Source organism: Nipponia nippon, unplaced genomic scaffold (genome assembly GCF_047370975.1).
Source record: "Nipponia nippon isolate SJK-2023a ecotype South Korea unplaced genomic scaffold, ASM4737097v1 scaffold_26, whole genome shotgun sequence".
NCBI lineage: Eukaryota > Metazoa > Chordata > Aves > Pelecaniformes > Threskiornithidae > Nipponia > Nipponia nippon.
The window spans coordinates 7010160-7035699 of NW_028262343.1; the positions used below are offsets into that span (position 1 = coordinate 7010160).

The 25540-nt window shown below is 39.3% G+C and overlaps 1 protein-coding gene across 24 annotated transcripts in view; it reads right to left on the reverse strand.

The window, feature by feature from the left end:
- LOC104019255 (vasculin) overlaps nt 1-24583 on the reverse strand; it is a 38579-nt gene extending 13996 nt beyond the window's left edge. For 7 of the 24 annotated variants that reach the window (XR_015705818.1, XM_087762490.1, XM_087762491.1 and 4 more), the window contains exons 1-5: nt 24380-24517; nt 22467-23510; nt 21559-21626; nt 6698-6817; nt 166-289 (exon numbers count right to left, since the gene is read on the reverse strand). Coding sequence is in view for 23 of the 24 variants with exons in the window: in XM_087762490.1 (XP_087618616.1) it covers nt 166-289; nt 6698-6760 (187 nt within the window). In the remaining variant the exon portion in view is untranslated. Of the gene's footprint in view, nt 1-165; nt 290-6697; nt 6818-13505; nt 13730-21551; nt 21627-22466; nt 23511-23662; nt 24307-24379 lie in introns of those variants that run through there. The other 17 variants (XM_087762479.1, XM_087762480.1, XM_087762472.1 and 14 more) reach the window with 17 other exon arrangements.
- Nucleotides 24584-25540: the final 957 nt, after the last annotated feature.

Below are 25540 nucleotides of genomic sequence, written 5' to 3' on the forward strand. Positions count from 1 at the left end.
TCACATTGTCTCCCAGAAGATCTGTCTTTCCATTACCTCTATTCTGCTACAGAATACAGCATTTGGCATAGGAGAGCTATTATCATCAGACTTTTTTTCTAGCCAAAGTGCTACAAAGCAACAATGTAAATGTATTTAAAGTGTTCCATGAAAGCTAAATTTTACCTCCATTAGGCCATCCAATGTTAGGATCAAACCCATCTGAAGAGTTGTGCCTTCTGCGATTTGCTTCATAATGATTCTCTGTCCACGAAAAATTTTCAGAATGTTTCTCAAAGTTCAGTGATGACTGTAAAGGAGCACAAGTGGTAGACCTGAGATATCTGATTAATAACAAAACTGAATTATCAGAACTGTAATATGTACATTACTCATGGTATATACAATCTATTTTTAAAAGGACTATGAATGGCAGACAATACAGCAGTTCTCAAGTATGCATATGTTCAGAGTTATGTCATCATCTCCCATGCTAGCAGAAGCAGAAGCTATATCTTCTGATCCAGGACACTGAAACAGTGCTGAGGACCATGCTTGTGACACAAAGTAAAAAAAAAAAAAACCAACTAAGTGTTTATTTTGGTTTGGCAGCAGAACAGAGCACAAGTGACGTGGCAGAAGAGGAAAAATAAAAAAAAAAAGGGTAACAAAGGATACGAGATCACAGTTTGGAAGGCAGGAAAGAAGTCTGGGATCTTAATTTGGGTGGTTAGAGACTACACATGTGCATTGCATAGAAAGCAAAGAGTTGCTTCCATCAGAGGCAGCTGTACCCAAAAAAGGCTCAGTTTATTAGCCTTGTCATTAATAACTTAATAAAGCAAATGCAACTAGTTATGAAATACAAGTAAAACCTAGAGTGTACAGATTCACAAATATACTTCAAACTATCAGCTTATAAGTAGGTATTATAGAAATTTTAAAGAAGTAAATATTTAATATACCAGTAAGAAGTACTTTATAAACCAAAACCTTATGTTGAGAATAGCACTCAGAAATCAAAACAACATCCTGACTAGAACTCATACCTAAGGGGATTAAACCAAAAAAGATCATGTCTTACAGCAGCTGTCTTCCCTATTACTTCTACCTGGCTTTACTATTTTAACACTATAACATTTCTTTCACTGTTACACCTTCAAAATTCAAGAACAAATTTTCATTCTGCGAAAGCAGTGCTTAGCCTTACTGTTGTACATGCCACACATATTCCAGTGAGTGATAGCAGAGAGCTGTGTTACCCAGCACCTCCCTGCCACACAGCCAACCTTTGATGCAGATGCAAAGCCCCCTTCCCTCCAGCACATACTGTGCACATATGTCCACTATACTGCACATGTACAAGAGATCCAACACTTCCCAGAGCCATAATAGCTACAAATGCATAAATGCACAGCTATGTGGAAATGTACTATGTGAGCAAAGTAAGCTTAGTGATTCCAGGGAGTATCAACTTTACTGCACCAAAAGTATCAGCTTTGTTGCCTGAAGCTCACTCCCTCTCCGGATTGAGTAACATTCAGGAGGAGAAAACAAAACAAAAAAAAAGCATAGCAGTAATGGTGCATGTTTGAAAATGAAAGCCCCAAGTTTATTTCAACAGTTATTATCCATTAATGTCTAAACAACCCATATTAATATTTAAAGTATGCCACTGGTCAAAGTGAGTAGAAAGAAGAAAAAAAAAAAAAAAAAAGGAAACAACATTAAAAGGTTTAACTACTTTGGAAAATATGTTGAAGAAAATTATTTCCTTCTCCCCCACCACCACGAGACAATCACACAAAAAATGCCACCTAAGTTCTACTGACAATGCCCCAGCAGAGCTCAAGGTGCTGTTCAAAATCCACTGCTTAAAATTCAAACTCAAGTAAGCAATAGATATGTATTTCCAAACTGTATAGAAGTCAAATGAAAAGGGATTTCCCTCTCAATTTGAGATATGGGAAGTGAATTATTTCCTTGACAAACTTGGAGAGAGAGAAAAAACAGAAAACCACAAGAAATTATCAAAAGGTCTAAGTAGTTAACAAATTATCATAATGAATCCCAATATTTAAGTAAAAAAATAATTCATTATAAAAAAAAAATTTAAATAAGCTGCCAAAAATTTCTGAAAACTTCAGATCTGTTGATCATAAATGAAATTTTAGAAGATAGCTTCATGTGTTCATTTACATATGACAACCTTCTAATATTGCCTTCAGACTTTCTTTTCTTTTTTGTATGAACTTTGAAGAACAATCACATTTTCACAAACTATAACTGACAGCACTTTATATAGAGAGTTTGAGTTGTACTTAATATAATGCACCTAAAGTCTCTAAATCGCGTGCAAAGATCATGCAGTTTGCATTTTCCTCACGATGGAGGTATCAGTCTATCAAGCCTCTTGTGGCAAAGATGACAGTAAACTTTGTAATCAACAGGAAATCTACTGGCAATTTCTGGAAGTTGAGAAATTATCTGACTTGATTCAGCCAGCCAAGAAAGCCACACAGATTTCTGAAGTATAAGAAGTCTTATTGCTTAACATGAAGTAACAGTAAACTTGCAAAAACTGCTGAGTTTACCAGTCTATCTGTAATCTCCCCATGCACATTTTATAGCAATCCTTTCTGAGAAGTTTCATCCATATCCCAAGATGGCTTCACTATTCACAACACACTCCCATTTCCGCCTGCTCAACTGCAATACTGCACTGATGCAAATATATTAGTTCCAGACCTGAACTAAAGCTACTGAGCAATGGATACCCAGCTATCTCAGTAGACTTTGCTATATAAGTGACAGGGAGATGATATAAAAGCTTATCCTTAAGAGGAAATAATCATCAATAAGTGAGATGGATTTCCGTCAAGCTGTAATCTCTAATCAGTCACATTAAGAAAACTTATTCACAATCCCAGCTTCCTGGCATCAGGTTTTTCTAATGCTAGCCTTTACCTATGTAATGGAAAGCCTTGGCTACCCAGGACTGAGGAAACCAAACTCGTAAAGATGCAATTCCTAAAAGTGCCTCTTTCAGGGAAATAAAAACTGACTGGGCAGGGTTCAGTTTCTCTTTCTCAAGTCTAAATGTTGTTGATACCATAGCCTCATCCCAGCTCCGTTCTGCAGGAAACATAAGATACCTTGCCTTCCTCACCCCATTCTCCCTCTTCATCTCCATCCCTCTTACCTGCTCTTCTCTTCAGCTGCTTTGTCGAGATATGGGAAGCAGAAATAAACATCTGTTCTAGGAAATGGAGGGGACAGGGAGCAAGGGGGCACAACATTTGAGACCTGTCTTGTAGAGGAATGACAGGATTAGCCTTATTCCGTAACCTAGGAATTACTACACATTCGGTAGAACCAAAAAGACTTTTTAAGTGTTTAATATCCAAATGTGCTCTATATCACAGAACACTGATCATTGAGGGAGGAGGTAACGCAAGGAAATAAGCTGCATTTCAAACAATGAAGCACAAAGACTATAATGGAGAAAGCATACCACTACAGAGTTTTTGGAAGAGATGAAAGAAAGTCTAAATTCCTTGAGGCAAAGACTCATGGAAGAGAACAGGATCCACAACACATGCTTGCAATTAAATTTCCCACAATTCAGGAATGAGGCGACAAATACAACCCACACCCCAGATATATTCAAGTAGTACTAGGGTAGTGCTGGAACTTATTTTTATCCTGCCATATTGACATTTTAAGTATGCAGGTAAAGCTCTTCCAGCAGATTCTTGAAATATGTAGAGAAAGATTGTTTGCAATTGTGACACCGTATTAAAACTAAGCTCTGATTACTTTTCTGATTGAAAATGTATTTCAATTGGAAAAAGCAGATCAAGAGTTGAATATCTCAGAAATCAAGTAGAATGAAAACAAACAGATTGCAGGAACCATCCTGGAACAGATAGGCCTGATGTTCCCAGAAGAGCAACTGACAGTTGCTGATAGACTATACTAAACAAAGAAGCTAGCTAGATCAGCATAGAAGAAGGATGAATAGAGCAATATAATAAATAAGGACATTCAATGACCTGACTTAAAAGACGTACGCGTGTGTGTGCAGACATACACAAGTAAAGCAATGGGAACGCAACTAATACTGACAGCTGACTGCATTTAACAATAGCACAAACCTATTTAGAATCACAGAATCATAGAATCATTTAGCTTGGAAAAGACCTTTAAGATCATCAAGTCCAACCGTTAACCTAGCACTGCCAAGTTCACCACTAAACCATGTCCCTAAGCGACACGTCTACAAGTCTTTTAAATACCTCCAGGGATGAAGACTCAACCACTTCCCTGGGCAGCCTGTTCCAATGCTTGACCACCCTTTCAGTGAAGAAGTTTTTCCTAATATCTAACCTAAACTTCCCCTGGCGCAGCTTGAGGCCGTTTCCTCTCGTTCTATCACTCGTTACTTGGGAGAAGAGGCTGACCCCCACCTCGCTACAACCTCCTTTCAGGTAGCTGTAGAGAGCAATAAGGCCTCCTCTTCTCCAGACTAAACAACCGCAGTTCCCTCAGCCGATCCTCATAAGACTTGTGCTCTAGACCCTTCACCAGCTTCCTTGCCCTTCTTTGGACACGCTCCAGCACCTCGATGTCCTTCTTGTAGTGAAGGGCCCAAAACTGAACACAGTACTCGAGGTGCAGCCTCACCAGTGCTAAGTACAGGGGCACGATCACCTCCCTGGTCCTGCTGGCCACACTATTCCTGACACAAGCCAGGATGCCATTGGCCCTCTTGGCCACCTGAGCACACTGCTGGCTCATGTTCAGGCGGCTGTCAACCAACACTCCCAGGTCCTTTTCTGCCAGGCAGCTCTCCAGACACTCTTCCCTAAGCCTGTAGCGTTGCATGGGGTTGTTGCGACCCAAGTGCAGGACCCGGCACTTAGCCTTGTTGAACCTCATACAGTTGGCCTCGGCCCATTGATCCAGCCTGTCCAGGTCCCTCTGCAGGGCCTTTCTACCCTCAAGCAGATCAACACTTCCACCCAACTTGGTGTCATCCTCAAACTTACTGAGGGTGCACTCAATCCCCTCATCCAGATCATCAATGAAGATGTTGAACAGGACCAGCCCCAACACTGAGCCCTGGGGAACACCACTTGTGACTGGCCGCCAACTGGATTTGACTCCATTCACCACCATTCTCTGGGCTCAGCCATCCAGCCAGTTTTTAACCCAGCAAAGAGTACGCCCGTCCAAGCCACGAGCAGCCAGTTTCTCCAGGAGAATGCTGTGGGAAATGGTGTCAAAGGCTTTACTAAAGTCCAGGTTAACAACATCCACAGCCTTCCCCTCATCCACTAAGCAGGTCACCTTGTCATAGAAGGAGACCAGGTTAGTCAAGCAGGATCTTCCCTTCATAAACCCACGCTGACTGGGCCTGATTCCCTGGTTGTCCCGTACGTGCCACATGATGGCACTCAGGATGATCTGCTCCATAACCTTCTCCCGCATCGAGGTCAGGCTGACAGGCCTGTAGTTCCCTGGATCCTCCTTCCAACCCTTCTTGTAGAGGGGCATCACATTTGCTACCCTCCAGTTGACTGGGACCTCCCCAGTTAGCCAGGACTGCTGATAGATGATGGAGAGTGGCTTGGTGAGCACTTCTGCCAGCTCCCTCAGTACCCTTGAGTGGATCCCATCTGGCCCCATAGACTTGTGTGTGTCTAAGTGGTGTAGCAGGTTGCTAACCATTTCCCCTTGGATTATGGGGGCTTCATTCTGCTCCCCAGCCCTGTCTTCCATAAGTTCCATTCCCATAAGTTTATAAAGGCTAAACATTTTCCACGGACACGAAAGACAGCAAGAAACTTACATAAGTCCATTAAAGCAAGGCAATGCCACTCTCATAGCTGCAGATATGGATATTGCATTCAAAAGATTATAGTGAAGACAACAGGTCTACAAATAGGGAAATAAAACAGATGACAGGAGTTTGAAGTATCCAGTGCTGCCTCTGCTTCTGCATTCACACAAATTAAGAAAGAATAGAAGGACAGGCCAGAAAAAAAAGAAACATTTATACGAGAGAGACATATTCAAGACTCCCTAGAATACTTACAAATTGTAATGATTCAGAGATTGCTATTTCTTGTTTCCAAGCTGTCCCATTGTATCAAGTGATTAACAGTAGTCTAGATGAAACAACCACAGCGAGAACGCACAACTATTCGAAAGCACCACACACTACCAGTAGTAGCAAGCATCCCACCAGCAACTGAAGAGCCATTTCAGAAGGTCTATTTCAAAAGCATTTTTTTTAATCACTTGGATGACAGAATAACGCTTCTGTAAAACGTATAGGACACAGAGCAAAATCAGAAGCAAGAACATTAAGCACATGCCTCTGTCTCAGTTCTAGCACAAAATACTATAATTCATTTTAAACTCCTGATGAAGGCAATCTTAATCCAACAATGGCTCTGATGATGTATCCAGGCACATACTTCAGATGAACACATGAACTCAGATGCTCAAGCAAAAACCCCTACCGGAGGTACGAGCTTGACAACCAAGGTCCAACTATTTAAATCACGACAACAAGACTTGATAGATATCATCTGTTATCACCCTTCACATATTCATAAAGAGATTTGTATTTTTACTATGATCAAGGTTATGACATTTAGACTTCTCTAATAATGAGACTGCCTGTTCAAAAGAACAGCAAAGAACATACTTTTGTTGATGATGGCGGAGTAGGAAAATTAAGCCAGGCTGGAGCAAAGTCATGCTGCGCCATTTAGGTCCAGTCTCTCCGAATCAATGAAACAAGGCTTCAGCACCTCATGGCAAGTCCCTGTAATTGGAAAAAACAAGAAATGAGTACTTTTCAGATGCTTATCTTACAAGAGGATTACGCTTGTGGTGTTTTGATCATTATTTCCCTTCTGTTTTCTGGTATTATTTTCTCACACAGATCTGTTTTTAGAATCTAACTAGCCTCATCTCATTTGTAGCATCACATCTGCGCTTTAATACCAAAGTGTCACACTAATCAGATATATCACAGGTATCATGAAAATACAACTGTAACATTCACTCCTTTATTTCCTCTTATAAATGGGATGAAGCATCTTGCGTAAGGTCTGATCAGAAAGCTATGGCAAAATTAGCTTGTTTAAATATTTTCCGGTACTATCTAGAATGGATTGCAGGAGCTATTTCATTAGCTTCCTAGAAGAAGCTGATTTTTCAAATTAGTCCCTAAAAGTTAATCTTAGAGGGCATATTAAAGTTCCTTAATAAAAGACTAGATGCTCAGGACCACCACAAGCCCCATATTTTCTCTAGATTTAATGGAAACAGTGTTTACATGTTCAGAAATACTGCCAAAATCCAGTAAAACTCTCTAGTTTGAAAATGGGCAAGAAAAGGTAATGGCTTAAGATAAAACCCAAGAGTATTTTTCTACCCCATGCTCTCTCCACAGGTGGGAAAACATCTCTCAGTAAGCAAGAGAATGCAAGATAATGCAAGCTATATTTCTTGAAGCTGAACAATAGCACAGAAGGGAAAGAAATAGATGAAACTACCTGAATTATAAGGGTATGTGAATCATGCTCTGCAGCTAGATACTGCAAAATTGTCAATGACTCAAAAGTATCTTAAGTAGGATATACACACTATTAGAAATTCAGCTAGTGAAAACATAATTAACATCCACATGCATTTTACAGGGAGACCCAAATAAACGCATATTCCACATCTCTGCACAACAGAGTGCAGATCTGTTAGTCAGTGAGCACAGATATAGTTCACTTTAATCCAAAGCTGCTGTAATTTAAGTAAGTTTTAGTAAGAGATGTAGAATCTGAACTTGATAACTGATAATTATTGTTGTATTTTGGCCTGAACTGGACTAATGCAGACTTCCAGTGACAGAAGAGAATGTTCCAACTTCTAAAAGGAAGTATAGCAGATCTGTAAGCATTAAACTGAACTACTTAGTTGAGCTGCTAGTTCTTTTTTATGCAGTGAGCTCATAGTAAAGTTTTTAGGTACCTCTGATATCAAAGTTAAACTATAAGATGTACAAAATCCACTATCATTAAATAGAGACAAGTTTAAAACTATGTGCCACCCAAATAACTTGTTATAAATTACTCTACTGAAGTCAACACTCTCTTCTAAATTAACTTCAAAAGAAATTCCAGAGAAATTTTCTAAAGAATCTGATTATGTCAGACTAGTAAAAAAAAAAAACAAAAACAAAACACCACAAACAAAAAAAACAAGGAAGTTCTAGAGTCACAGAACCATCACAAAAATGGCTTCTCTTTCTAAATAGGAACCAAGTTCACTTTTACTGATTAATCATGTTCAGCAATGGTATAGAAACAGAAAAGGGTAGATGTTTACAAATGAACCAATACAAGAGATGCTAAATTAAGAAATAGCAAATTAAATGTGAATAGACTACAGCAAGAAAAATATTTTTTTTCCTCCTTCCCTCAGATACAGTTCTCATCTCCAAGCAAGAGTATAATGAAATTTTTAGAAAGGACCAAGACAGGTATCAATACTGGAAAATCAGCACAACAACAACATCATCATCATCTTCAGACCAAGGTACTTACATTCTAAAAAACAAATGGAGAGATTAGGTTCGTTCCAAGTAAGAACGTTCCAAAAAAGAACGTTCCAAATAAGAACGTTCCAAATAAGAACGTTCCAAAGGATCCAAAAAGTATTACCAAGTTATTGGTGAATCAGCTATTAGGGACAACAAAAGCACTAACAAAGTGATTTCTTAACAAATTAGCCTTACTGTTTTTAGAAAACTAGTCAAGCTTCCTAACACTACTATTTATCCAACTGCCATGAAAAACGTTTATTCTTAACTTACTAACATCCCTACCTTTTACCTTTGCACATAAATCAAGGGCTGAGGTGAGACTTGGTGATCACCAAGTTTTTAAGGATTGGAAAGGTGTTTTTAACCAAACTTTGTCCACAGCTCACTGATACTGGGTGTATATTTCTTCCCACAAAAATTATTCTAGAAGCAGATTCAAGTCTTCCCCATGTTCTCAGTTCTCCAACTAAAAGCTCTAAAAAGGTTTTTGATAGTGCTGCTGAGTCAGATGAGTCAATCCCTTTCCTCCAAAACAGTATAGTGAAGTGACAAAGAAAGAAGCCTGGGCCAAAACTAAACAATACTCAGAGTGCAAAGTCAGCAGCAGAACATCTGTAAATTTCAATAAGCCCATAAAAGAAACTCTTTTAGGCCTAATTCTTCCAACTAATTTTGATAAAAGAACAACAATAACAAAAGCACAGATGTATTTTTAGAACCATTTTCATAGGTTTACAGTTAAAGACTACCAAGAAAAGCAACTACTGAGGATACTGATCTCCACACCACTGAAGTAAAGAAAACACTTTCTCTTATCTGATTGTACATATTATTGGCCTGGCAATTAGACACAGGAAAATCAAGTATTTTCATTATTAAACCTTATTTACTCACTAACTTCTAAAAGGCATAAATACCCTATCCATAATTAAATTGGGAAACACATAGCAGATCAGGAAAGGACAAATATTAATATCTTCTTTTTTTTTTTAAACTACATTTTAGATTACACAGCCTACCCAGCTTTAAGTTGACAATACCATGTTTTACCGGGCTTCATACATACTCTTATAGATGCTACCTTTCTGATGTTGCCAACAAGTTTGTCCCAGAATGTATTTTAATATAAAAACATTTTCACTACAAGCATGAGGTCTGTTTTGATGATCTAGCAAATAACCAATGGCTCTAGGATACTCTTCAGTCTTAGGAAGATATTTTTGGTAAATTGAAAATAGATCACAAAAAGAGAGAATGGGATGTCAGCAAGACCACTCTGCTGCCACAGACAGGATTTGCTATGCTTAAACCCTTTGTGATCAGCTTGGTTGCCAAACATCAGTTTGATTGATTCTTCATTGCTTTCCAATTTAAGTTAGACCAACAACTGAGACCATCACTTTCTTCTGCAACATGCCCCAGTATTGAACTACTCATACATCACTAGAAAGGCATCTTCTATAAGGTCATAGACATAAGCCTTTTTTCCTGCTATTCAAGTCCATTACTTCTTAAGCTATCCCCAACAGAGACATTTCTGCATTGTGTCCCCCAAAGCACTTGCAACCTCTATTCAGATTCATAGATCTACAAATTTAATAAGTGCACATTCCATTTCATGATTGAAGTTATTAATAAAAATACTGAAGAGACTTCTTTAGAAATTCACTTGATACATCAAACAAGAGCTACCTTTACAAAGACTGAGGAGCCACTAAGGCAAATAGGCAACATTGAACAACAATTTAGAAAAAAACTTCTGCCTTTCACAAACATGGGACTATCCTACTTTTAAATAAATTAAAAACAAAAATTCCTTTCAAGTATTTGAATAGAATGAAAGTTAATAATATGCACCCATACAAGCATTTACAGGAATTTGCTTTAATTATACTGACAGACCATGAAGAACTCATTTGTCTGCTAGCAAGCCTTCTCTTACATACACACACCACACAACAGATCAACCGCTGTTCATTAACACTGATAAAACAGCTGTTGTACTCCCAGCATTAATACAGCTATCAGAAGTAAGCTTATTGAGGTAAGCTCCACAGATCTGAATGCTATTCCACTGCTTTCAGAAACTCTCTCGGTAACAAAAGATCAGGCCCAAAATTCATCGTTGAATGATGAATTCATCGTTCCCTGGTAGCACAAACTCAAAATATACCTACCATTCTCTAACAAAAGTATCGTAAAAGCTAATTTGGTTCAGGTTGTCTATTACTGAAGCAGAGCTACACAATTCTAGAAAGGCAAGAAAAAGACACTGAAATACTGCTATCCTCATACTATTAACACTCAAATACATTTAAGTTTCTTTAATCAGATTGGTCAAAATATTCAGTCTAATCTCAGCAATAGTCTCTGGTGTCAGATTCAAGTACTGCGTAGTGACCTCAGAAAAAAAAGTCTTCCATAGCCCATAAATTCAGATAAATTTTATCTTTTGCTGTGTTGTGGATAGCAGAATAGTTTACAGCAAAGAAAAAAACACACCTGTTCTTAAATTTTACTTCTTGTCAGGCATATCTGAAAGAAGTCTGTAAGGACTGTACTGTACTGATGTACAGTAAAGAGATTTGTCATAACTCAGTCACCCACTTCGAGCCACATGAGCAGCTGAAATAAGAACACTGCACCACGTATGCTTAACCAACATCCAAAAAGGTTGGGCTGGGTAGTTGTTTGGTTTTTTTGTTTTGTTTTTTTATGGTTGAGTCAATAAGGTCCTTTTGTGACAGAAAGTATTTTTCACCAGTTTTAAAGCAGCTGGAAACACTCACTTTTTAAACAAACTTATTTGTCTCATCTGAAGAGCATTCAGGAAAAATTAATATATTGCCTCTGTTTTAGAAAAAGTAACATGCTGAGAAAAGGGAAGCAGAAAGCCACTGTATGAATCAAAGTCAAGACTTCTGCAAAAAAATTACCAAATTAAATGAAGAAATCAAACAGTACAGTCAATTTTCCCTGCACTACTACATTTTTCTTTTTTAAATCACAGAAATAGATACAAGTAAAAATCACACTTAGAATAACAACACAGAAATTCAAAATTTTACTTAGTGCAATAATGAACTATTTCAGTGATCAGGGACAAGAAAAGTCTAAGAAAACTACTTGGGCTTGCTTTGCCTCACAAAATTAGGACCTAAGATGTATTTAAACAGTGGTTATAGACATCTGAAGGACTAAATTCCACCAAGAGATGTCTTAATCCAAAACACCATAAGAATCACAAGAAGATACCAGTCATAACAGATTTAGGCTGGACACACAGTTTTGAAGATCAGAACAAAATTCTGGAACAACTTTATGACTTAACACAAATATTTGAACCTATCAATTCCTATTATCCTTATAAGTCAGAAACTAATAATTGTAACTAAAGAGTTTAACATGTAACTCAATGCATGTACACAAAGATAACATTGTAATAATTAATCCAGTTTTTCCCATCTTGGGTGCTAACCATAGGAGAATACCATTCCCCCAGCAAGTTTTTTTTCCTCTCCCCTGCTACTTTAAAATCAATATAGTGTTTAAAAACCAAAGTTTTTAAATGTGAAGACCACACACTACAACCAACATATAAATCAATTTTTTTTTCCTGCAATAACACAGATAGAATTCAACACGGTACAAAAGCAGAAAACACCCTGTATTCATGAACCTTCAGATTAATTTACTTTCAGATTACTTTAGCAAAGTGCTTCTTCAAGCTTCATCTTATATTACAATTTTCACATTATCTGCAACTTTTAATTCACTATTACTGGGAAAAAATATGAAACAACCAAAATGACTAACATTTAATTTTTGTTTGCAAAGCTTGTTTGTAAGCTGAAAACCTCCATGCAGTTAGCACATAAAACAGGAGCATGAAATATATAGATCAAGGAGATCCAGTTGAACGAAATATCCAAAACAGTGTTATGGAATACATCTCAGGTTTAACAAACAATTTCTCACATTTTAATAAAATTTGTGTAGTTTCTTGCAGTAAAAATATTTTTTTTAAAATCTCTTTTCCCCCCCCTACGTTTACCAGGAGAAAAAAAAAATAACATAGGATGCTTACTCATTCTCATACCATTTGTCCTAAATTAGGGACTCCTGCCACCACAACTATGTCAGTTACAGATTTCACCCTCCTTCACCCCTGAACAATTTCACCAAATAGGCAGACTGGCAATACATGGCAGTAGTTTCTAACCACTAGAGAAGCATGAGAGAGCGCATTATAGGCTAAGCATACTGCAGAATTCTAGCAAGCATCCATTAGTCCAAGTCACATCTCTGCATAGCACATAAAAAAATGGGAATACAGTGCAGGCACATACCAGACTCATTACAAACAGGGTAACTGTAGAGTCACTACAGACAGAATCAGGTACGTTTATTAACTCACTTAGCTGCAACACTAAACCAGGAAGCAGTTGTACTGGCAAAAGCCATGGAGCAAAAAGATAAGGCAAGTAGACAGACCAGACTTTTTTTTTTCCATGCCAGGCATCTATAAAATGCTGGAAACAATTAGAACTGACAAAGCTTTAAAACAAAACAAACAACAAAAAGCCCAAGTCTCCAACTCAAACACTGGAACCCTTATGATCTAACCTGACTTCCTTCATATACTAGAAATTCATATAATGTCTCCTGCACTGCTCCTACTAACACAGTGGAACAATAGTAATTTCCTTTACAAATGTCTCTAACCTGGCCTTAAACATATCATCAAGAAAACAAAGGATAGTGAGGTCTGGAATAAACTGGTTACACAAAAATTAAGTGATCACTTCTGCTCCATTATAAAGATGATCCTTTATCCGGAATTTCTTTTTGCTTCACTTCCATTCATCAGATCTTTCTAGCATTAGAAATCCTCTATTTGTCTACTCACACAACACTAAAAAGAGCCAAACAGCATTTCTGGAAGTGTGCAATACTCTTCAGGAGTTGGAAAAGTGATTCCCATGAGAATTCCTCTCAAGGGAATCTCTGCCCTGGCTGCACAAGTGGATGTGAGAGTCCGTGGGGGAACGATCTGGGATATTTCAGGGACAAGAGAGCAGAGGAAGCAGTTGCAGTCGAAGCATTCTGAATTTCAGTTCCATGTTTTGTTTTCTATAAAAAAGTCAAATAAGGAAAAATGAGCTTGATTATTAAAGTACAGATTCCTGAAAGGACTGTGACATATAAGGTAATGTAATATGCACTCACATTTAACTGCTGTGATTTTTTGAGACTATTTTCATTTTTGTTTTCAATGGTTTAAGTAGCTCTAACTAGAAGAAATGCATTTAATATCACATTTTTAATATATTTAACTATAAACACTATAACAATTTTGTGACTCATAAGAATCAAGTGCAAAAACATGTAATCCTACTTTTTATTTCCCCATGTCCACATCCATTACAGATTATAGGAGGAATGTCTCAACAACACAACTCTTCAGTTTATCCCAGAGTTATGAACTTTAAGCATCATCTTGTAATGAAACATTGCTACCTTGTAACATCCTTTTGAAGGCATACTTGTCTATTCTTGTCTCAACGGTCTGTAGTCCTGTCAACAGCATTAACAAATACAAAGTCTCCCTCATTGTTTTCACCTTCACATAATTTTACATGAGAAAAATATGATTTTGATGGCTTACTAATTCTAAATCTGGAAAGTATCTTCTGAAAAATTAAAATATAACATCCATAGAGTGTTCTGAAAGACTGAGAATCAACTCGTACTTCCTTAGAAGATCAAAAAGAATATCAGCCTCTCCCCATAGGAAAGATATTCCAGTCCTTTAATCAACTTTGTGGCCCTTTGCTGGACTCACTCCACTAAGTCCATATTTTTCTTGTACCAGGGAGCCTATAACTGGACACAGCACTCAACATGTGGCTTCACCACTGCTAAGTAGAGAAGGATGAACTCCCCTCAACCTGCTGGCAACACTCTTCCTAATGTAGCCCAGGGTGCTGTTGGCCTTCCTTGTTGTGAAGATGCATTGCTGGCTCATGGTCAGCTTGTTGTCCAACAGGACCCCCATGTCTTTCTCTGCAGAGCTGCTTACCAGCTGGTCAGCCCCCAGCATGTACTGACATATGCAGCTACTACTCCCCAAATGCAGGACTTTGCATTTTCCCCTTTGCTGAACTTCATGAGGATCCTCTGTCCAGTTCTCCAGCCTGTCCAGGTTCCTCTGAATGGCAGCATAAACATCTAGTATATCAGCTACTCCTCCCCATTTTGTATTATCTGCAAACTTGCTGAGGGTAAACTCTGCCCATCATCCAGGTCATTAATGAAGTTGTTAAATAGCACTGGCTCCAGTATTGAACCCTGGGGGTACAACACTAATGACTTCCTTCAAATGGCCTTTGTGCCACTGATCACAACCCCAATGGTCTGGGCCTGGCCATTCAGCCAGTTTTTGATACACCTCATTGTTCAATTCTCTAACACATACTTTGTCAGCTTCTCTATGAGAATGTCACAGAAGACAGTGTCATAAGCCTTACTGAAGTCAAGATAAACAACATCCATTGCTCCCTTCATCTACCAAACTAGTCACCTCATTGTAGAGGGCTACTAGCTTGGTTAAGCATGATATCCCCTTCATAAAGCCATGCTGACTGCTCCCACTCACCTTCTTGTTCTTCATGTGTTTGGAAATGGTTTCCAGGATTAGTTGCTCTACCACCTTCCTATGGACTGAAGTGAGGCTGACCAACCTGTAGTTCCCTGGATCCTCCTCCTCCTCCTTACCCTTCTTGATGATAGAATTAACATTTGCTCTCTTCTAATACTCAAGAGCCTCTCCCAATCACAATGACCTCTCAAAAATAATCAAAAATGGCCTTGCAATGACATCAGCCAGACCCTCTGCACTCATGGGTGCATCCTGTCAGGCCCTATGGACTTATGTATATCTTATTTAAGTGTTCCCTAACCTGATCCTCTTCCACTGAGGGTGGAGAAAAAAGCACAGCAGAACTTTAAGATGACAAGGACGTGAGATCAGAGACCGTCCCCACCCAATTTTAAGGGCATGTTGTTTAACTTGTCTAACCAGTATTTAGCTGGCAGAGGAAAGACAGTCCCATTGGTATTGAACAGATCCAACTTCAGGAAGGTCTCTTCAGTGTACAAAATAAAAATATTTCCCTAGCCCAGAAAGCTGTCTTCAATATTTAAGACAGATTTCATTATTGTTGGCAAGATACATTTGATAACACTATTTGTCTGAACTACCTACACTAATTTGTCTAACAAATTTTAAAATAATGCTAAAAATTAGGAAAAAAAAAAAAAAATTCCTGTCAGCTGAACCCATCTCACCAGAAACTAAAGGTAAGGAAAAATAGTTCTGCATTTTCAACTTCTATACTTCTCACACTCTGTGGATAGCCTAAATTATTTTACAGGAAGCAGTTTCTGTGACATTAGGTATTTCAGAGATTGTTAGAAGAAGATTAAAATAAAAGGCAATATAAACTCAAATAGGTAGAAATACTTGAAGCTTGTGAGTGGAGTAGTAAAGTTATTAAAAGAAAAAAAAATTAAGGAAGCTTCAAGACACGAACTCCCAAAGTTAGAAAAGAGATACAAGTTCAAATTTCTTGATACTCCCTGAAGACCAGTTTAGAATCACAGAATCGTTTAGGTTGGAAAAGACCTTCAAGATCATCGAGTCCAACCGTTAACCCAGCACTGCCAAGCCCACCACTAAACCATGTCCCTGAGCACCACATCTCCCCAGCTTTTAAATACCTCCAAGGATGGGGACTCAGCCCCTTTCCCTGGGCAGCCTGTGCCAGTGCCTGACAGCCCTTTTGGTGAAGAAGTTTTTCCCCATATCCAACCTAAACCTGCCCTGGCACAGCTTGAGGCTGTTTCCTCTTGTCCTATCGCTTGTTACTGGGGAGAAGAGACCGACACCCCCCCCGGCTCCAGCCTCCTTTCAGGCAGTTGCAGAGAGCGATGAGGGCTCCCCTCAGCCTCCTCTTCTCCAGGCTGAACAACCCCGGCAGCCCTGCTGCAGCCCGACTCTGAGTTCAGGAAAGGCTGCGCTGCTGCCCGCTCCCAGCAGGCCGCTGCAGCTGCCCTACCTCTTACTTTACTCTTTAGAACTTCAGTCTATTGATTTGCATAGAGAAATCCATGAACAGAATAAATGTTAAAAGCATATGAATATATGCACATACATCATTTTCAGAAAATCAGTAAAATTAACACGTACGCATATCTAAGTGGCACATACCCTATGATCTTTTACCTAATGCCTCACAGATTATTATTAGCATAAGTACAGCATACCACAAACCGCATGTGGAACCTTAACTCCACCCCTCAGCTACATACTTGTTTGATAACCCATCCTCACCTTGTCATCATAATTTTTAGTATAAAATTTATAAATGGGGTAAAAGAAGGTTGTAAGCCATCAGAATTAAAATATAATATAGTGCTGTTATGATAGTAGAAAAATAAAAGGTTATATATTACTCAGTGTCTCAAGTCTGTTGCTGCTGCTTTGCTTCCTTGGTAATGAGCTACAGCAAGTGTATCACATCCTTATTCAGTCAGAAAGACAAACCAAGCATATATGAATTTCAGAGGAGCCCAATAAGCAAGTCTGCATGACATCTTAGAAAAGAGCAGCCATCTACAAGAAGGGAAGGGAGGCACACAGTTTTCTGAGGGAATTAAAACTGAATGTTCACTATCAGAGATATGTCAAATACCAACTGCACTGCATTTCACAACAACAAAAAGAGAAAGCTATTTGCCAAGGTCAATTTTTTTTTCTGAAGCAGCAGCAGCAGGCAAAGTTCTCACTAAAACAGAGCAACTCTAGAATAACGGAGCTACAGAATAAATTGACCCTTCAGTTCTCCCATCTTGGGCCAGCTTCAAATATTTATTTCACCTATTTAGCATCAGCCACAGAACTACAAAGTTTTGCTCTGAATTAGGCAAAGAAATTATATGCTCAAATCCCAACCATCAGACTACATGGTCTCTCTTCTTCATAAACAGAAATGTTCAGGATTTTTCTCAACCAAGCGGGCCATTAAAATAACCTATTCCATCAAAAGTTTTTTCCTTCTGCCACAAAAAAACCACATTTTCTTTTAAACTGAAAATTTCTTGTGATAAAATATCCTTCCCTGTTATCTCTAGTCAAGAGTAGCGCTAATTTGAAGTTGTTAAGTGTAAGTTTAAATAATACTTTCATTTAAACCCTATACATCTCAATTTTTATTCCTCTTCAAAAACACAGCTTATTAGAGATCTTCCTTGCTCTGTCATTCATTTAGTTTGAACAAAGCAAAACAAGCTAATTTCAAGTTGTTCTTTTGCTATCCAAAATTTGTATGTTAACAAAAGAGAAAAGAATATTTAAACCCTAACACAAGCTTTACGGAGTTTTTGAAAATGGAAACATTTCTACTGATCACAAATTGCTGCAAAAGCGTGACAACTACTTGAACTAAAGATTATTTATTTCCCTTATTTTCTCTCCATGTAAATGCACAGCCACAACAAAAGAATAAGCTTCAATCTTTACAACCAACCTTTTAACACTTTGAAAGGAAAATGTGTGTGTCGCCCCCCCACTACATTTCAATGTAGAAGAGGGTTTACAGACATATGATAATTTACAAACAAGGTTAAGTTTGGATATGGTAATTCTCTCAAGTTCTTTGGTTCTCTAAAATTTATTGTCAAAGACTCACACCTCCAATAAAAGGAAAGGGAGTTGAACCTTTAAAAGGTCTTCTCTCCCACTGGTTCAACAGACATTAAAAAGTTCCAAACAATTCAGCTGAAGACTCTTCTTTCTCAACTGTGCTACTGCAGAGCAAGTAAAATCTCCAGTTTTAGTCTCACTGTCCCCACCATCCAATACAGTACTGTTCTGATGAGTATTCTAACAACGGACAATGAGGAAGAATAAAAGACAATATCCATTCATTTTTTTAAATTTACCTTCTTGCCTCATCTTTAAAAAAAAAAAAAAAAAAGTATGAGAACTAAGGCTTCCTGCAGAACACTGAGGATAGGACAAAGTCCTCTGTCAAATTTGAACACCTCCAAAAGTCTTATGACATGCCAGGATACAAGTGTATGGAATCAAACTGTAACAGTCAATTTTTTAACCATAAAAACCCAATACATTCTCTAGTAGAGACACAGCCCTAAAACCTAGCTTTACAGTGACTTAGCAGAAGCAAACACACACCTAAGAAAAACCCACCTTCATTTCTACTTAGGGCTCAAGTTCCCTACGTGAGGATGAATCAACTAAAGTGCACTCACTACCTTTGTTTTGCATAAGGATCTAGAATGTCAGCAGACTTGGTGGGACACCGGTGTTCTAAAAATCTCAACCACTTTCTGTATACAGATATGGTTCACAAGCAAGAGGGTTTACATCACTTCTGTGAATCAAATATTATTGTCACAAAAATCAAAACATCTTTTAGGAAGTGTTTTAGAAAGAGCCAAAGTTAATGAGAGCGCTTAGAATACCTTGATCATCACTTTTATCAAAAAAGTTTTTCCTTCTTGCACTGTACCAAAATGTAAATTAAAAAAAGCTAACTATTTTGTAACATAGAATAACTTCATATTTGAAGGTAAACTACAACCAGGTTCCTTCTGCTTGAAATCCTACACTTGCAGTACCATTTAGCAGAAAGCTGGAAAAACACTGATCTCCTGTCCTCTGCAAGGTTCAAAGTCCAAAAGCCAAAGTGTTAGTGCACTAACATCACCACCCAGTTCAGCATACATTATGTAACAAAATCACCGGGAATGCTTTTGCACTTTGGAGTCTTCACAAGGATCTGAAGAAAAAGCAGTTGAAAAAGGTGGCAGTTTTAAAATATCCTGAGCATATAAAGCAGAAAACCAATTCTATATAATTTCAGCTGTTTCCCAGACTATGTTTACCCAAAATATGAAAGATGATGATTGTGGAAGAGTTGATAGTACCACATAGGGCATTATCATCAGTCACTGTGTAATACTACTGCTCAAAATCACACAGAAACAAAAAAAAACCCAAACAAGCAAGCAAGCATGCCAAGTCTCATTCAAGTTCGTTTATAATAAGGTCTGCAAATGGTTTTCCTTGCAGGACAGAATTTACTCCTAGTACTAAAAAATAAAAAACTAAGAGCAACTTCCCCAGAAGTTACTGATGAACTATCACTGTCAAACTGTTTTATCCATACATTTTAAACAGAAGAATCTCACTAGAATGGAGGGGGGGGGGGGAAGCTTAAAGTACATTAACTTATGAAGTACTAACGAAGCTAAATATCTACACAAATTCCCTATATCATTTTACAGATTTATTTCCACTTAAGCTTTGCTGCAAGTTTAAAGTCTGCTTATTCTTAAAAGCTTCCACCAGCAGTTTTTTCACAGCAGAGCAGCCTACTCCATTGAAGACAATTTCTCAATACAAATGCACCCATTTTAGGATTCTACCAGAATAAACGCATCAGTAAGAGAGTCAAGCTGCTGACAGTTATTCCAGTACAAAAGCTATGTTTACATCAAGGCTTAAAGTATAAGCCCTCCAGGGCAAGGACCTTCATAGGTGTCCACAAACCACTTAACAGACTGTCAGCATTATACAAATAAAAACCTAAAGAAGGAATTAAAGTGGACCAGCATGCTAAGCATTTTCTCCTCAATGGTCCTCACCCAAGTATGAATTTTGCTTATGGTACAAAGGCACAGCTGTAAAACATGCCTAAATCTGTGTCAAATACATATGCATACAAATAAGAACAACTGCACTTCCCAAGTGCAAACACAGTGAAAAGAAAAAAAGAATTATCCTACCAGCAACCAGAAAGATGTAAAGAAAAAGTTAATTTAATAAAGCTAAAAAAGCAAACTCTTCAAAACATCCAGAAGAGAAAGAGTCCAGATAAAGATGTCACCCAAAATAGTAAGTGGAGGGAATGCAGTTCCTTGATTTCAGCGAGAACCTCTTATCAAGAGGTAAAAGTGTCTCATAGCACTGAAAGTTAATAGCTTAAAAAAAGACAGACATCACTTTTTCTATGATTTAAGAAGCAAGTACTTGTATTACTATGTTTATGGCCATATAATAGACAAAAATCTAATGAAATGGCCACTCACACCTGAATTCTTCCTATTTAACAAGTGTTTTCAAGCAAACTAAAAGAATGAGGAAGACAATTCTATTCTGTTAGTTTGGTTCCTTTACATGTGGCTCAGTTCATTCAGTCAATCCCAGCCACACTGAGACTCGATGTAGAAGAGCCCCAAGCCACAGCCATGAGAGATTACAGAAAGACTCCTATTCATGTTCCACAGTTTCCATGTTTTCAAACAGCAAAATTGAAATAGAAGTTAAAATAACAAAACAGCAAAGCCAATCAAAGAAAGCAAAATACTGAAGGTAGATTAACTTTTAGATACTGACAAGACAACACACAGAACAGAACTACTTCAGTGAGCCTAAGAATTTAAAATACTTATTTAGGTGCAAGTCTTTAATTTATGGTCAAAATAACAAGTTATGAGGAGGGGGGAACGGGGGGGGGGGGGAAATGGACAACAAAAACACACAAAACGCAACACCACAGTAATCTTTAGACACAGTTTCACATGCTTAAAATTACTTTTCTACAAGGCTTTAACACAAGCCATCTTCCCAAACATCTTTACAGTGCCCTTAGAGAAAACCATTTTTTTCATTAGCTCACTATTACACTATTAGTAATACTTCAGTATTGCAGAAGCTCTGAAAATTTTTTGAAAAAGTCACGACTAAGGTAAATGCGTCACCTTTACCAGACACTCAGTTTACAGTCTACCCAATAATGCTTTAATTATTTAAAACTTTATGAATAATCAAGGTGGAGTAGGGAGGAAGAGAACTTCGTAAAATTACCACTGACTTCTGAATTAAGTTGTTCTGTCCATCTTAATTTTCTTTGAGACAGTAGTAATTCAGCTGAAAGCAAACCTACAAAAAATATACTGTAAATATAGTAATTTCAACATTTAAACTATATCCATCTTCAGAAACATTTAACCACTACAGGGGGAAGGAGGCAACAATACATCTAACAACAACACGTACAATTGGTTAGTTCACCACTATATTTTGTTTTGAATCCTTCCAAAAAGGTTGGGGGGGGGGGGGGGTGTTATGGTATACTTTCAAATCAGACTCATTCATTCCCATTACAGAATAGGAAATTACTCTGAACCCAAGCTTAAAATATCAACACATTAAAAAGCCAGTTTGCACAGGCAGTAAATTAATTTTGGTAAATTTATTACCAAATTATTATTATTTGGCTTCCATAAGTGACAAAGAACAGTGGGAGGAAATAAAAAAAAGCAATGCTACATTATCAGTACCTTCATGCTGCAAAAGTGTCTAATGCAAATGGAAAGACCGAGATGCACAAGCCATCCAGCAGACTTGTTCAATAAGTATAACAGCTCATTGTTGAGATTACAGTATTAACATGAAGGATAAGTTACCTACAGATTCAGTCTAGATGTACATATTTTTTAACCTCCCAGAAAAATCACACTCATACTTACAAATTTCTCTTTGTAGCAATACATGTATTCAAATTCTTAAAAATATTCCATTAATTAAAAATGGCAAGTAGAAATTAGATTCTGCAAGCTCATTTCAATGTTCTCAAAAAAAAACCCAAACCAAAACAAAAAAAAACCTAACAAAAAACAACTCAACATCCTCTAGACAGTAAATGTTACTGGTTTAACCATTCCACTGATAAAACGTTTATTCAAGTGTAAATTGATTTATGAACACTACAACACTTACCTAATCCAAGAGGACTGCACAAGGTATTAGTACTGCACGACTTATATTTTTCCAGTTTGTTTTCCTTGAGATAATATCCAGAGTTCTTATCAGTACTACATTCGTAGCTGTTTGACATAGATTTGACCTCACAGAAATCAGCTACCCATCCTTCTTGCTTACAGATTCCGCAAGGCTATTTCCAAAATTTGCCAAGTCTCTGCCTTAAGCTCTTTTTTTTTTTTTCTCTCTGACAGCTTCTTCTCTTGTCTATTCCATGTACATTTCACTATAAGAAGCATCAGCTACAGGTGAAATAAATACACTTTTTACACCACAAACTGTGAAGCCAAAAAACCAAATTTCACATCTGAACTGAGGAACATTTCCTAGCTTCGGGTAACAGAGGCATTTGTAAACAGTTATCTGGATACCACCACATTGCTCATTGGCAAAATATTAAATAAAATATAAAAGAAAAAATTATAAACAAATTTATATTAGACACTTCATTTAGAAAATATGTTTCATTGCAAAATGACAGAAGGGTATATCAGAAAATCTAAAAAATAAAATAAGGGTAAAAATATCTGCCATGAAACTTTTCAGCAATGTCTACACAGTGACTCAGGCTGCATTTAACCTGGAGCCAGTTAGCAAAACTGGTTACGCCTATGACTCACACAGAATGTTGCTTGGAAGAAAAAAAAGTAACTAAAAGCAAAACAGCGCTTTATCTTAGCAGCCGAAGTATTCAGAATTTGATAAATTTAGCCATATATCCATGCCATGTGGACAAAAGCATCCAAGGGTGAGATGCTCTGCACTGCTAGAAAGAAAAAGCTCATGACTTCAAACTTCCAATTCACTTCTCAGATGCCTAATGATTGTTTCAGAAGCTTTTTCAGGAGGAAGCACTTGGATAAATAATCCCAGATCAGTGTCCAATATTTCTCCCCTTTCACAAGAAGCAACTGGTGCAGGACGGTTTCCCGCTTTTTTCCTCCCTACCAGCTGAAGCAAAAGGCTCCAAATATCCAGGACTCTCTTTGTAACTCAAATTGCCTACGGGAAAAAGAACCAGAACAATCAGTTTTCCCTTTTGAAATCTGAATTGGCGTTAGACAAGTACATAAATCTTAATCTTAAAAAGCAAATACACATACAATCAGACAGCCAAACCCAAGTACAGAAGCCTCAGTTAAACATTCACTCACATTCTGGAGAAAGCAGCAGGCATATTTAACGGAGAACACAGCCTATCAGCGAAAACGTTTTCCCGTCTCTAATTTCCGAAAATAAAAAACAACCGGAAAGGAGCATGTCTCATTTTATTGGGAAAGATAAATAGATCTGCAGGAAGCACCTGGGGAGGAAGGCGCTAACCTGGGCCAGGAGCACCGAGCTTAAGCACAGAACAAGCCTAGGGGAGCGGCGGGAGCCACCTGGGGAACCCCCCAGCGCGGCCCTGGGGAAGCCTCGCCGCTTTCGGGGCCGCCTGCCTGTGAAGTGCGCAGGCAGACCCCCAGCTTCCCGGCCTCAACCAGACCTTTTGTTGCGGCGCCGCAGCGGGCCCCGGGAAGGGCTCCACCGGCCCGCACTGGGCGCTTACCCTGACTTCCAAGGGGGCCGCGGCCCGCGTTCAGGCACTCACCGGCCGCGCTGCGCCACCCCCACGCAGCAGCAGCCACCGCCGGCCGCTGCACCGGGGGCAGCTCCCCTTGCCCTCCCCAATTACGGGCCTCGCCCCGCGGCGGGGGAAGAAACAGGGCGGCCCTTCTCACGCCTCTGGCCCTGGCGCCCTCGGCCCTCCACCACCAGATTACCCCTAGTGGTGGCTGCCCCCTCCCGTCCCCCAAGAACCGTGGAAGCCCCGGACGCGAGAATGACGCGCGCGCGCGCGCGCGCACACCCCCACCCCCCGCTCCTCTCACTCCCAAAATGGCGCTGCTCCGAACCGCAATCCTCTGCGCGCCCAAGCCTCACAAGATCGGCCGCGCGAGCCCGCAGGCGTCCGGGGCGGAGCTTCCCGGCCACCACCGAGGGGGTGACCCCACCCTGCTTGGCGGGAGCCCCCCTGCCGTGACGTCACGAGAACGATCCCGAACGTTCCGCGAGGGGCGGCGGGGGAATCCCCAGAGCGCGCCCCGCCCGCGGGAGTCTCCAGCGCCGCCGTGCTGGCGGCACAACTCTACAGCGTCACTCTTATCGGCACCAGCGCTCAGGAGAGCGGCCTGAGGAGGAGGCGGGCACTCGGATAGCAGCGGCAGCCTCGGCTGGTGGTACAAGCCGCTGCGGCCTGGGCTGAGCGCTGTAGTGTCGAAACGGGTCACTGAAAACGAGACGCGAGCCCAGGGCGCGGTCGTACGAATCAGCCTGGGCGGGCGCCGCGAGGCCCTAGCTGGCCGCTGGAAGGTCCGTGCGCGGCCTACGGCCAGGTGCCGGTCTCCCTGCGGGCCGCCGACCGCGGGCGTGGGTAGGAACAGCTGATGAGCGCGACCCCGGTCCCACCGGCCTCGAGAGCAACCTGGTCGGTGGCAGGGAGAGCCCCACTGCTCCCGTGAGTGAGGCGCATGGGCGGTGGGGGTACAACGGGCCTGCAGCTGCAGGCAGAGCAGAGACTGAAGGTCATCTGCATCTCAGCAACGCTGAGCAGAGCTCACAAATGGAACAGAATTAAATCACGGCGACAGCGGGGCCTGAAGCGAGTAAGAGAGTCTATAACCACCATTTAAACAAGCAAAAAAAAAATTAGCATCTTCATTGATTTGACAGAAATAGCTTCAACTTACAAACTTAAGAGTGGAAATATGTTTAACATGTGTGCAGTTATTCAACGTGTGCCTTTTTGAAAGAAACTTTGCAATTTTGAAATCTCATTTCCATTGCAAGTCAAATTATTTTGCTGTTAATTATGTGAAAAATTAAATATACAAAATTATGTTTAAATACCATTAGAAAGTGTACTGGCAAATGTTTTTAGAGCCTGCATTTGATTCTGTATTTTCTTCCATTGGTTGTTTCCTCTATGAGATTTAAATTATTGTAGGAACCAAAATTATGCACTGATTTTTTACAAAAAAGTCTCAGTCCTG